Source organism: Eptatretus burgeri, chromosome 6 (assembly GCF_056783735.1).
Source record: "Eptatretus burgeri isolate ZD-2024b chromosome 6, Ebu_testis_v1, whole genome shotgun sequence".
In the NCBI taxonomy this organism is placed as follows: Eukaryota; Metazoa; Chordata; class Myxini; order Myxiniformes; family Myxinidae; genus Eptatretus; species Eptatretus burgeri.
In genome coordinates, this window is record NC_140966.1 from 41463724 (window position 1) to 41476658 (window position 12935).

The 12935-nt window shown below is 39.8% G+C and overlaps 2 protein-coding genes across 11 annotated transcripts in view; one reads left to right on the forward strand and one right to left on the reverse strand.

Moving 5' to 3' along the window:
- Positions 1–12935, forward strand: part of LOC147024621 (uncharacterized) — a 69285-nt gene that overhangs the window by 13532 nt on the left and 42818 nt on the right. For 3 of the 9 annotated variants that reach the window (XR_015059105.1, XM_085884695.1, XM_085884694.1), the window contains 3 exons: positions 1243–1333; positions 8185–8240; positions 9166–10509. Coding sequence is in view for 2 of the 9 variants with exons in the window: in XM_085884695.1 (XP_085740821.1) it covers positions 1243–1333; positions 8185–8240; positions 9166–9209 (191 nt within the window). In the remaining 7 variants the exon portion in view is untranslated. Of the gene's footprint in view, positions 1–1242; positions 1334–8184; positions 8241–9165; positions 10510–12935 lie in introns of those variants that run through there. The other 6 variants (XR_015059104.1, XR_015059103.1, XR_015059108.1 and 3 more) reach the window with 2 other exon arrangements.
- The window catches only part of PLPPR4 (phospholipid phosphatase related 4), a 122956-nt gene continuing 113754 nt past the window's right edge, over positions 3734–12935 (reverse strand). For both annotated transcript variants that reach the window (XM_085884693.1, XM_085884692.1), the window contains one exon: positions 3734–5699. In XM_085884693.1, coding sequence (XP_085740819.1) covers positions 4455–5699 — 1245 coding nt within the window. In that variant the 3' untranslated portion in view covers positions 3734–4454. The remainder of the gene's footprint in view (positions 5700–12935) is intronic.

The following is a 12935-nucleotide window of genomic DNA, read 5'->3' on the forward strand; positions in this document are numbered from 1 at the left end:
TTCAGAAGCATCTTTGGTGATGTCAATATGTACATTAATTTTTACAGGTACCGGTCAAGTAAACATGAAGTGCTGTGCCATACTTCATGTTCAATTGACCGGTACCTGTAAATTCTGACATTCCGTATGTAAGCATACGATATGTCAAAATTAATATCTCGTAGTTCGAGTGTGGTTCAAATCTGACCTCAACACAACAACTAAGCTTGTATGTTTTTTGCAAAAATGATATTTGCATTACTTTAAGGTATTCTCAAACTTATTACACACACACACACACACACACACACACACACACACACACACACACACACACACACACACACACACACACACACACACACACACACACACACACACACACACACACCTCCTTCTGAAACCTGGACATGGAGATAACCAATGACACATTTGTTTCATCAGACAAGAAGCTTTTACATAACTCCATTGTACTCTTTGGGATATCTACTTCGGTTATGCAGGACATCATTATTAACAGGCTCATTAAATCAAAAACTCCTTAACCCCAAGGTACGCTGTAATACAAATGTCATTGACAGACAATCAACAAACTGTGAAGGCAGTTCTCTGTAAATTCCAACGGTCTTGATGTTTTTCTTGAACAAGAAATGTTATAAAAAAAATTCTGTCCCTCCATATTTGTTTTCTAATTTGCCATCATCTTCATTTTCAGCAGATGCATTAAACCAGTTAACTTGTGATTATTGTTTTGGTTACCAATAATTATAAAATAGCACTTCTCCCAACATTTTATCGATATATACGTGAATCTGCCTTTTGTGAGTAAGAATCAGGTCAAAAAAAAACAAACAAATAGGGGCAATCAATACGCCTGGGTGCTTACCTGGTAGAATACTGATACTGAAGCAGAAGTCAACGTGGGATGGAATCAGCATAATGTACCAGAGAACCAATGTTACTGCAAATACCTATTTTGGGGGGCAACCCCCCCCTGTAAATCCCCTTAGACCCTGATTTTTTTTTTTTTTTAATGTCATGAACAAACTTTCGTACATCACGGGTGATGAGGGTTGTGGTAAAGTTTCATCGAAATTGTGTGTGTAGTTTCTAAGAAAGCAAATACATATTTTGGGGGCAATCCCCCTCCCCCCTCACCGTAGACCCCCTTAGACCCTGATTTTTTTTATTGGTGTGAACAAACTTTGGTACATACAGGGTGATGAAGCTTGTGGTAAAGTTTCATCAAAATCGTGTGTGTAGTTTCAGAGAAGAAGTTGCAAGCATTTGTGAACAGATGGGCGGACGGACAGACGACGTGCCATCCCAAAAGCTCCGCAGAACTACATTCCAGGTGGGCATACAACCCCTGTGAAGGGTGGAATGTTATATGCACAGTAACACAGTGAATTGAAAAGGGCCACAAACCATCAATTTTTATTGGCAGCTTTTTACTCATGATTTCACAAATACCTGCAACAGTTATGTAACACAATCAATGAGCCCATTACCAAACATGCTCTAGAACACGGAGAACACCCAGAGGATGTGACTGCAAAAAAAACCACAAGAAACCGCATAAAATTCGACGAAAAATCACCAAAAGATCCACCACTATGCATACAAACGGCTATTTCCACCAACATATGTACAACCGTAATCTTATAATCAAAGTATTTCAAACTTCATATCCATCAAAGAGGAATTCCAAGTGCTGGAGCTGGCATTAAAAGGATGTACCAATCAAAATATGGAAATCCCATTAAAATGACAGTTCTACAAAGCCACCACAATGACATGTAAATAAAGATGCACACAATAGTGCTTTAATCCATCGTGCTGAGTTCTTGTGATAATTAAATGAGAATTTCTGAGGGGCTTTCAGCACCTGCACCTTGGGCAATGAGCACCTCCAATGCTGACTTTTTTATGGTTATCGAATAATCATTGCCAAGCTGCACAAGTATATTTCAAATATCCAGGTGGGACTGAAAGAAATATATATATATCTTAACAAAACATTCTCTTAACATACACCTCATGATGGCACCAATCACAATAAAAACATGAAAAATACAACTTTTACCAGAAAAACGTTTACCTATTTCTCATCTTTAGAGACCAAACCTTGCACAGAATTATTCACTCAAATTATGTAAGATGCATGTTTGGAAAGTGTGAATCACTGTAAACAAAACACGGCTGCCATGATATTGTTTCAAACGAAACTTGCGAATAACTTCTGATGTTTTAAAAATTTTAATGATTTCATGAGCCAAACATTTCTCTCCAACAATAAGTGGCTTTTCTTGCACATCGTCCTGTTTTTTTTTTTTTGTCATTTGAGGGGTCCTCTGTTATTATTGGTCAATCCAGTTTAATGGAAGGAGGTTGCAATTTCTTTATGAGATGTAATTGGACACAATAGATAGCATTGCATTCTCTGGTCAACCCACTGGCAAAAACAGCAATGAAATACAGAATATTACATGTTTTCTGTTACTATTACACTGACAATGTTCATTTGTTCTCTTGGGCTGGCAGGATAGACGAAACTCTAAAGGAATGTGCACTCTTCTTCGAGCTGTCAAGCCAGGTTTTCAATACAAACCTAGCTATAAAGTATCATCCTGGTGTTTTGCATGCAGGACGATGTGTCAATGTGTGTGCCGTCCCTCGGAAGGATGTTAAGGCGGAGGCGAACAGCACCGGTCATTAAAGTGAACAGCACTGATCATTGGTGGATATTAAAGATGCCACTGTTTCTTTAGCCAAGATTAGGCGAGTTATCACTGGCACACTGGAAAAATTCCAAATTCTTGCTGTCATCAGTGGAATGCCATGTCTGGCCAGTCAGTTCGTGATAGACTTGGTCCAAAAACATTCCCCGACCAACCCCGTGAGAAGGAGGGAATAATTGTGGTCATGAAAAGTAGGAGTAAGAGTAGTTGAACGCATTTTGTCCACCCCTGCCTAACTAAGGAACTGTTGGCAAAAACATTTCAAGAACTGAGGTCATTTATAAAATTGAGACCATTGTCAGAAATAATGATATTTGTACATAGGGGGCCACACTTCAGACAGTGATGATTTGGAACCACGAGCTTCATTCAAAAGGATTACAATGTAGCCTCAATGTTTGTTCCAAGCTTCAGACTGAAGTAAAATGTTGTTCGAATCCCGTCTCGTTTTTATCAGCCCAAACGGTGCACCTTTACATGCATGTTTTTGGGATCATGTACAAATATTAAGCATGTCCATCAAACCTGGCAGCACATTCATGAATGACCTACATTTATTCTTGACTTTTGCTTAGTTTTACCAATGAGATCACAACAGCAGGGTTTCTGTGGAAAGCACACGGGAACGTAGCCTTTAAGTAACAAAAACGATTTGATTGTTCGGAAGTTTCTGCAAACAAGCATTTCAATATATTACTTGATAACCTTTTAAAAACAGCGGTTTCTTTTTCACATTTCACAATTGGTTAAAAGCATTGGCATCGGAATGCAAGTGTTATTGTCTGCAGAATTTTACAGGTATGTTCATGAAACAAAGTTGAGTGTTGTTGATATGTTTTGTTATTTCTTTAAGAATGGCTCTGATAAAATAAAAAATGCACAGCAAAGTGATGTAAGATGGGAAATATATATATATATATATATATATATATATATATATATATATATATATATATATATATATATATATATATATATATATATATATATATATATATATATATATATATATATATATATATATATATATAACCTATTATTCTGCAAAATGTGAACATCATTCAACCAAAGTTACATACTCCCTTTTGAAAAGTATTTGCTTGGAAATGTACGTGCTCCCCTAAGTATCGCATCTTTTATATGCTTTACAATTACAAGAGCATTTCAGGAATGTTTTGAATAATTGTTAACAAAGAGAATATTGCTAACATCACCCTATTTCCCCTGCTCGCCCAACTTGAACCACACATTGGTTCCACATATCATTGAAATCATTTGATCGTCATCTAAATAAAGGGAAAATATTTTCCTCACACAGGCTGGGGTTTTAATCTTTAGACTGTAAGGTAATTATAACAACTTAGATGGTCTTCTTGGGCTAAGCCCTGAAACATTTTACGAAAATGGTGAACTTGAAGATAACGGTCGGCTTTGTTGAGGGCAACATGTTTCTGCAACCACAAACAAAAACACTCACGAGCTCTCACAGTTTCCCCCCCACCTCCCCCTTTAGTACAATGGACCACGCTTTTGGAAAATTTTTCCTTGCCTCAGATCAATCTCTTCCAGATCGCAGGAACTCAGCCATTGTGGCAACAGAAAGATCATTTTGGAGAAGTAATTCCATAGGGTAGACTGCACACAGCCCTTTGCACAGCATCACAGAACTTTGAAGTGTGAAGGATGATAAGTTGCTAATTCGTGGTATTCTCATTCGGCATACCTGCTCCTTCGTCATTCTCGATATCCCCTGCCAGCAACGCCTTTATAGAAGACGCTTCTGGCCAGGTCTGGACTGATAGGTCTCTCGGGAATCAAAATGCTTGGCGTTTTGCGCCGCAGCATTACATCGCATGGGGAAATCGTGGTCGAAGGATCGACCACTCCTGGAAGTTGTGTTGCTGCTGGTCCTGATTGATAAAATGGAAGTCCTTCCGGCTCTGCACCTATTGCTGTTCCTGGACCCTCGTGGGGTGTCGGACGCCACTTCCAGGAACTCACAACACCATCACCACCAGTTCTACTCATCTCCATCCCTTCTTCCACTCCAGTTCTTGGGCCATCAACCTCGGATGTTGTTAATGACCTTATGGTGATATCTGAGAAACCCTTGTAACATGGAGAGCCACCTTCTATTGCTTGTGGAGAAATTCCAACTGACTCTGTTGCAGGTTTTAAGCTCGATGGAGAATCCTCAGCTGATGAAGCCATTCTTTCAGCTTCCTCTGTGTCCATAGATGACGCTCCATCATCTCCCACTGCCTTTCCTCTCGTTGAAAGAAGACCTTGCTGCTTTGAAAGTGAAATGACCTGCATTAAACGTGGAGCATTCATCTGTGTGCCCCCACATTTGCTTCTTTCTGCTACGAGAAGCCACTTTGTCCGGGCTGAGCTACTTTTGGCAGCAGAACTGGCCTGGCCCTGCTCTTCTTGAGCAGGAAAGATCACACAAGTGGCTCCACTTGGTCCAGTTGTACTCTCAGATGCTGATGTAGACTCTGCATCACTCTGAATGTTGAGGTATACTCCCATTTGTGTTCCCTCGCCTGTGGCTTCTCTTGACATCTCCCCATCCTGTGAATCCACCCTGGTTTTCCAAAGTTCTCTACATGTGGTTCTTCCTGCTGCAAACAATGAAGGGTCACTGGGCTCTAGAGCCATGGCTGGTGCTCCAACCCTGGGAAGTGTGTTGCTGAAGGTCACCATGCTCTCTTTGCCCATGGGTCTTCGTGGAGCCATCATTTCCAGCTCACTGCTGCCTGATGGGTTGAGTGCACGAACAGATGCATTCTCACTGCGGCTCCTACTCAGGCCCACATCAGACCGACCCCGTGATCCATCAGTCTCATCTAAGCCATTGACAGATGAGCCAGGGTGACGAAAGCCAAGTTCCCGACCAGGGCCTCTTCTGCCATACCTTGCCACTTGTCTCGATCCTCGCTCCACTTCCAAGCGAAAATTGTCCACTGCATGGTACACCTTAAAAAAAACAAAAGAACAACTATTTTAGACTGGCTGTCCTGTAGTTCAATTACAACTTCTGCTTCAACATTCCGTTTCCTTCAGACATAACCCCATGAAAAAAGAAAAACAGTTATGTCATTTATGTGGAAAAATCCAAGATATTGTTGTTTTTCAGATCAGTCAATTCCAATAATATAATCATCCTTGCTATAATTCACGGACCGGTGTTTGTGTGTGTAGTTTGTATGTTTGTCGCGCTACTCCTTCTACAGTTCTGGGCTGATTCCATCTAGACTTGCTACATAGGATCAGCCCGACCACAAATAATGTATTGGCGTGTTTTCATCTTTTCTGATGGTCTTGGGAGGAAAGCGGTGGTTGGGGGGTGGGGGGGGTGGGAGGGAGGCGATGCAAATTCTCCATGCAATTGTGTATCGTGTAGCACCACCTCTAGGTGGGGGAGGGTATTACAAGTCTCCATTATTAACAGTACAGTATTCCTGTCCCCACGTTTTCCAGTGCAGTGAGGTGTTTTGAATTTTAAGCAGTAGGTATGTTTTTGCATCATGCACATAACTTCATGGGTTTTTGTTTTGTTAACCGACACAGAGCTGTCAGTTGCCCATATACCACCCAAATAAAGGTATGCGTCAGAAGAACGTGTTGCATGCTTGAAACGACCGCCTGTAGGGTGGGTACTCTGCTAGTATGTATACAATATGGCAAACCAAGGTGGAATTCATTATGACAAGGCATACGCCTCCTGTCGCTTTTCTGACGTGTTTAATTTTTTTTAAAACTGCATGCTGTACCTCACAAACATATTGCATGTCGATCTGTGAGTGTCTGAGAATGTACAATGAAGTAAAACGTGCAAAAAAGGGTCTTTTATAACACATAGTTGTTGTTGTTGTTGTTGTGGTTGTAGTTGTTGTCTGTGTGCTCCCTTCTGTTTACTTTTATATATTTTTCTATTGCTTTGACAAACACTACTATATATATATATATATATATATATATATATATATATATATATATATATATATATATATATATATATATATATATATATATATATATATATATATATATATATACCATTTTGTGTGCTTCTTCCATGTCCTTCTAAAGGGTTCTTGCATTTGTAGGATGATAAATGTTTCCATTCAAACCGCTGTATGAAGAAAATTATAAATTTTTTAGTGCTTCTTCTTTTTCAAACTTGGAAAAAGACTTTTAAAACAGATAAGTTTGTGATTAAAGGTTCAAACTTTTGTTCCAAGTCAACGGATTCTTAGTTTTCTAACCAAGTGAATGGGTTATTACATTTCCAATTGCACCATTTGTATTATTGTATGACAGCAGAAACTCTTTGGAAGAAAGGGTGATGGGTGGAGAAACTCTGCTCTTTTTACAGGTAGATTAACATCGAGCAACAACACCAGTTGACTCCGTTGACATTGTTATTGCTTTGCTGTAAAAAAAAAATATATATATATATATATTTATATATCTTCTTCTTCTTTCGGCTGCTCCCGTTAGGGGTCGCCACAGCGGATCATCCGTTATGATCTGCATATAGATTTGGCACATGTTTTACGCTGGATGCCCTTCCTGACACAACCCTGGTCGCCTCTTACGACACAGGGATATATATATATATATATATATATATATATATATATATATATATATATATATATATATATATATATATATATTTAGAATACCTGTCATTTTGTTTCTCTGTACACCATGGTTCATATCGTGCTCTTTTCTGAGTTGTCCAAAATTAGGAATTCGTCAAAAGGTGTGCTATTTTAACATGTGTCGATTTTAGATGGCCCCCTAAACTGGCAGTCCCATCTGTAATTTCAGGATTGTAATAAAAGACCCTGTGATATCGTCAAACAAGAGTATGTTGTTCTTGACCCTCTCCTTTCCCCCAGTGCAATCGATATATCAACTGCTGATCTTTTATAAAGCAAATATTACACGAGGGTGGTTAAAAATTTTGACTTTTGTCCTGAAGTCCTGGTTAACAGGCATGTCCTGAAGGACTTTTGTCCTGTATACAGGTAAGGTAATGTAGCCTATGTATATTTATAATTATTCAGGGAATTTGTTTTTATTAAGGTGACATCTCATGAAGAATTAGGTTGGTTGCAAATATCCACAATGGTTTATTTTCAGATTCAACATATGTGCTAAAAATCAAGATGGTGGCAAATGAAATAACAGAAGAGGGCAGCAATACTTGTGATGAACAAAAACATAAAGCCTGTGGAAATTCCCAGACAACTGTCTGTCGAGTATCGTAATACTGTAATTGTCTGTCATGGACTTTCGTAGTGAAGAGCACCTTCAGACTATTTTTCGGAGAGATTTTAAAACCATTTGTTTCGGTTGTATGAATTTTAAAAGGCAGCTAGCAACCGAGGGGCATGACAGAATAATGAAGAATGCTTTTTTTTGCCATGTCTTCTTTTTCATGCGACAGACGACCAGAAGATTTGAGAAACTACCAGATATTTGACCTCAACGTAAATGCAGAATGTAAGCTGTGTGATTAGGTCAGAAATGTAGCCTGGAAGCATTTTATGCTTGTATTTAAAGGTTATTAGCATAATTATAAGATATATCTATTGTTGTACAGAGAGCCAGTGAAGTGCTTTGAGAATTGGAGTGATGTGATTAAATTTATGAGCCTGAACTAGGAGTTTAGCAGTCATATTCAAATGAGTTGGAATGGCTTAAGAGAACAAGCAAGGAAGCCTGATAACATTGGGTTGCACTCATCCAAGTGTGACATTTATAAGAGCATGAAACAGAGTTTCAGTTGTCCTCTGATTTAAGCATGAGTGAATATTGTGCGGATGGAAGAAACTACATTCGCACATTTTAGCAACGTACAGGATGTAGGAAGGAGTTGGGTTCCTCGTGAAATCTACATTTTAAACAATAGAAGCCAAGGTCAGGTGGTCATTTCACTCTCTACTGGGACTGAGGATTTTTTAAAGGATGGATAAGAGCCCAAGAAACAGCAAGTCACTCTTGGCACTGTTGAGTTAGAAAATGCTGATGGACATTCATCTTTGAATATTGAGAGAATTTGTAGTTTGAGAAGAGAGCACATCATCAGGTTCAATGGACAAGTCATTAGGTCTGGATATCATCAGCTTAACAGTGAAAACCGATTAAGAATGATTTTCAGCAATGGCTCTGTACAATTTCTAAAGTATACACTGAAGGCATACAATAGCTTCCACTTTGATGGCATTGTGAACAAAGCTGAAGAATATCTTGAAAAATAAGGTATCATTTTTGTGGTATAAAAACGAGCTTAATTCTGGGTATAAAAACGAAGGTCGAAGACAATTTTGAAGTGCCCTTGTAACCACCGAGGTGGTTAAAAAAAAGTGGACTATTTGAGCAGCCTGATATTCTGTCATTTCTAATGCTATACCCTTCTCTCTTGCAGGTTATGGTGGGGGTGGTATGCCATTTCTAACTAGTAGTCATTAGGACCCTACGTCAACTCTGGTGTTCACAGTGGAGCGAAAAGTGAAAATTGTGACTTTGTGGTTTGAGACAAAATCCTTCGTGCAGGTACCGTCAGTATTACAATGTTCACACCCATAATGGACCTTTCAATGGGAGCATTCAGCTGTTTGTGCAACACTTCCAAGCACATGTAAGTGTGAAAAATCAAAATAAAGGCAACAGTAGCCGCCCACCAAGTGTTACCAAGGACCAAGGGAACATTGATCTTGTGAGAGATTCTGCTATCTAAAGTCCTAAGAAATCCCACCGTCAGCTTTCCCGAGAAGTGGCGATCTCAGCCTCATCTGTGTGGTGCATTCCACTTCTGAATTCATGCTCTACTCCTACATCATATCTGCAAGGCATGAACTCACTGTGAATGACATGGCAAGCTGAGTAACAATGTGTGATTAGTTCAGGGACCAAATGGAAAAGTATCCAAATTGGATCAAGTGCTTGTGGTTCAGTGATGAAGCACACTTCCTTTTGAATGGGGCTATCAACAATCACAACAACATCTTCTGGGGTGCTGATTGCTGAGCCTCCTGAGGAGGTGTCTGAGATGTCTCTCAAGGGCCCCATGTCCACTTTATTCTGTGGATTGAATGCCAGATGGGATATGCTGGGACCTCTTGGTTCGAGGAAGCCATTGGTAAGATGGTGACAGTCAGCAGCGAGCGGTACCGCGAAGTCTTATGCTGATTCCATGCTGATCTCGCTCAACGACTGTCTCCAAACCAACTCAGACTTGCATGGTTCATGCAGGATGGTGTCCCACTGCACACTGAAAGTGAAACCATCGACTTGCTCCACCAGCTGTTTGGAAATCGTGTCATCAGCCTGGGCATATTGCGTGAGTGGACGCCCCACAGCCAGGATTTGAATCCGGATTTGATTTTTTTTCTTTTCTTTTTGGGTGCTGCCAAAGCTCAAGTTTACGCCAACAAACCTCGAACCCTGGCTGTCCTGAAGCAGGAGGTGGACGACTACCATCAGGTTACCACTCCAGCCACTTGCAGGAGAGTTGTGGAGAATTTTAGAGTCAGGATCAAAGCCTGCTTGAACAGATGCGGAGCACACATTGAAAATGTCAGTTACAAGCAGTATAATGAGTGATTTGAAAATGGTATGGTGTATGCTTTCCATCAATGCATCACTGAATTTGCTAACTTTTATAATTTTAAACAATAAAACGTTAAAATAGTTCACATTTTTTGAAACACCCTCTATTTTCTGACTTCCAACACCTCGCACAATGTTTTACTGTTTCCTGATTATAACAATAAGCTGATAACAATTGCATCATCCAATTCAAAAATAAATCCTTATTTAAAAAATAATATTTTTCATCATATCATAGAAAAATTATTTCTGCACATAGCTCATGTATGTATACATTTTATTAAATTACTTCCCATCTTTGTTTCCCAAATGACCACATTACATGAGCAAACAAAAATAACCGGCATGCCGTGCATGCTGTTTGAAGAACGCGGGTTGTAATTAAAAACCCAAGGATTCTAATTAGGTGTCAGACTGTGGCTGCTGTGCTACAAGGCAAGAGAGGTATGAAGTGCAGACCGCCGACATGGAATTGCTCTTCTGCCATTTACATGACTGAAAAAAACATGCAAGAATACCTCAACTCATCAGTGTTCTTATAGAAAAGGGACCGCTTTCAATGAATGTAATTTATGCCAATTAGAAATTTTAATGAGGTCTGTGCAGAGATGTGGAATAGCCATATGTAAAGTAGATATTCTCTGGCACTCAGCCATGTCTTTCCCTCCTCCTCCTACTGCTGCCTGCCCCCTCTGGCTGCATGGCAGGCCGACTGTGAACAAGGCCAAAATATAGGTGGCTGTGAGAAAACTGGGCTGTATGAGAGAATAGGAGTGGGAAGGGTGTGTGATCCACTTTATTAACTTGCAAATTAGGAGATGCCAGCTGCAATACTGTAAGCCATATTACGTCACGAAATCTAAATCCATGTGGTGCTTTAGATCTTCAGATTGACTTTCCCTTTTTTTTCTGTAGCTAAAGCTTGCGCTAAGCATTAAGAGCCTGCATTTGTATGGAACTGGCGTTCAGCTTAAAGCTGGATCTGTGCCATGGCTTCATTACCCTGGATGTAAAAGAGATGAATTCAAGATTGGTGCTCGAAGAAAATCTTAGAAAGAAAACTCTGATGTTAAGATAAATTAAAAACGATACAATTCCAATTAAACTTCAAATGAGTGACCACTATGAGCATGAGAGAGAGAGAAAAAGACACCACTTTAAAAAAAAAAAAACTGCTTATGAAATATTAATAGATTCAAATGTATATCATGTTCAGAAAAAATTGGTGAAATTGCAAGCCCAGCCAACTGGAAAACTCAATAACAAGGGAGATGGGAGCAAGGGAAGGGAAGAGCATCTGGCAGAAAGAGCTCGTGGAGGGAGGAGAGAGGGTGTCAGCCCGCCACAATTTTGTACACAAAAAATGAATGCCTCTCATGCCAATGTGATCCATGATTCTTTAACTTCAGAAAAGCAATTCTATCCATAGGCAGCAATGCATTTTTAAAATATATTTTTGTTTGCAATTACAGTTTACTTTTCCGTAACAGGAAGCTGCACAATTTATTTGGTTCAGATTGGCAGGGGGCTTAATTATACTTTCAACCTCTGTGGATTACAGATTCGGTGGTGTAATGGTTCGAGGGTCCACTCCGAGTCTGGGAGGTCGGCGGTGCACACCCTGACAGAGTCATACCAAAGACTTAAAAAATTGGCATGTGCTGCTTCCTTGCTTGATGTTCAGCATTTGAAAGGATAGAACATGGACAATCCCCATAGGTTGGCATCCATGGGGAAGAGGGAATTTTTCTTAAGGAAATGCCTCACTGAGTGTGGTGATAAAAGTTGTGACCTCACTGGTACCCAGAGTATCCCGGAAAGTGATGGTACTTCCCCCAAGATTAGTGGCTGTGTTAAGTGTTTGTCTCGTGTGCGTGTGTGTGTGTGTGTGTGTGTGTGTGTGTGTGTCAGCTCCAATTATGAGCCTTCCACCTTATATTAAAAAAAACTTTTTCAAAACTTGGTGGACAGGTTGGGTGTTTGACAAGAACGAATTGATTAGATTTTGGTGAAGATATGCATCCGGAACCTCGAATTTTTAAGAGATTCTTCACCATTGAGAGATTGGGCCCATAAACGATATATATAGTCAGATATCTCAAAACGTTGTGGATGGATTATTGCAAAACTTGATGGATGAGTTGGGTAGGTGACAAGAACAAACTGATTAGATTTTGGTTCAAGTCCAGATCCAGCCTAACAATGGGATACAAAACGTAAACTGTTCAGCCTGGTGGAGGTATGTGCTCTACTGAGAGCCGTTCTAGTTTGTCTATCTGCTGTACCATCTTAACAGGGACAAGTCTATTTTGATCTCCTTGTCTGCCAACATGGATCATATTATAACCACCCAATCCAAGTCTTTCTTCCTCGTATGTGGTGATTTAAACTGTCAACATGCCAATTGGCTGGGTGTTGGTACCTCTTCAACCAGGCATGACATTCAGCAAATAATTTCTGTGACTTAATAGGACTTACTCGATCTGTGAACTTTCCAACTCACATTTTTCTCAATGACACATTCTTCTTCGAGACTTGGTAATGAGGAATTTTCGTACAATTGTCTCGTCTTCAACTTCTGCTCCA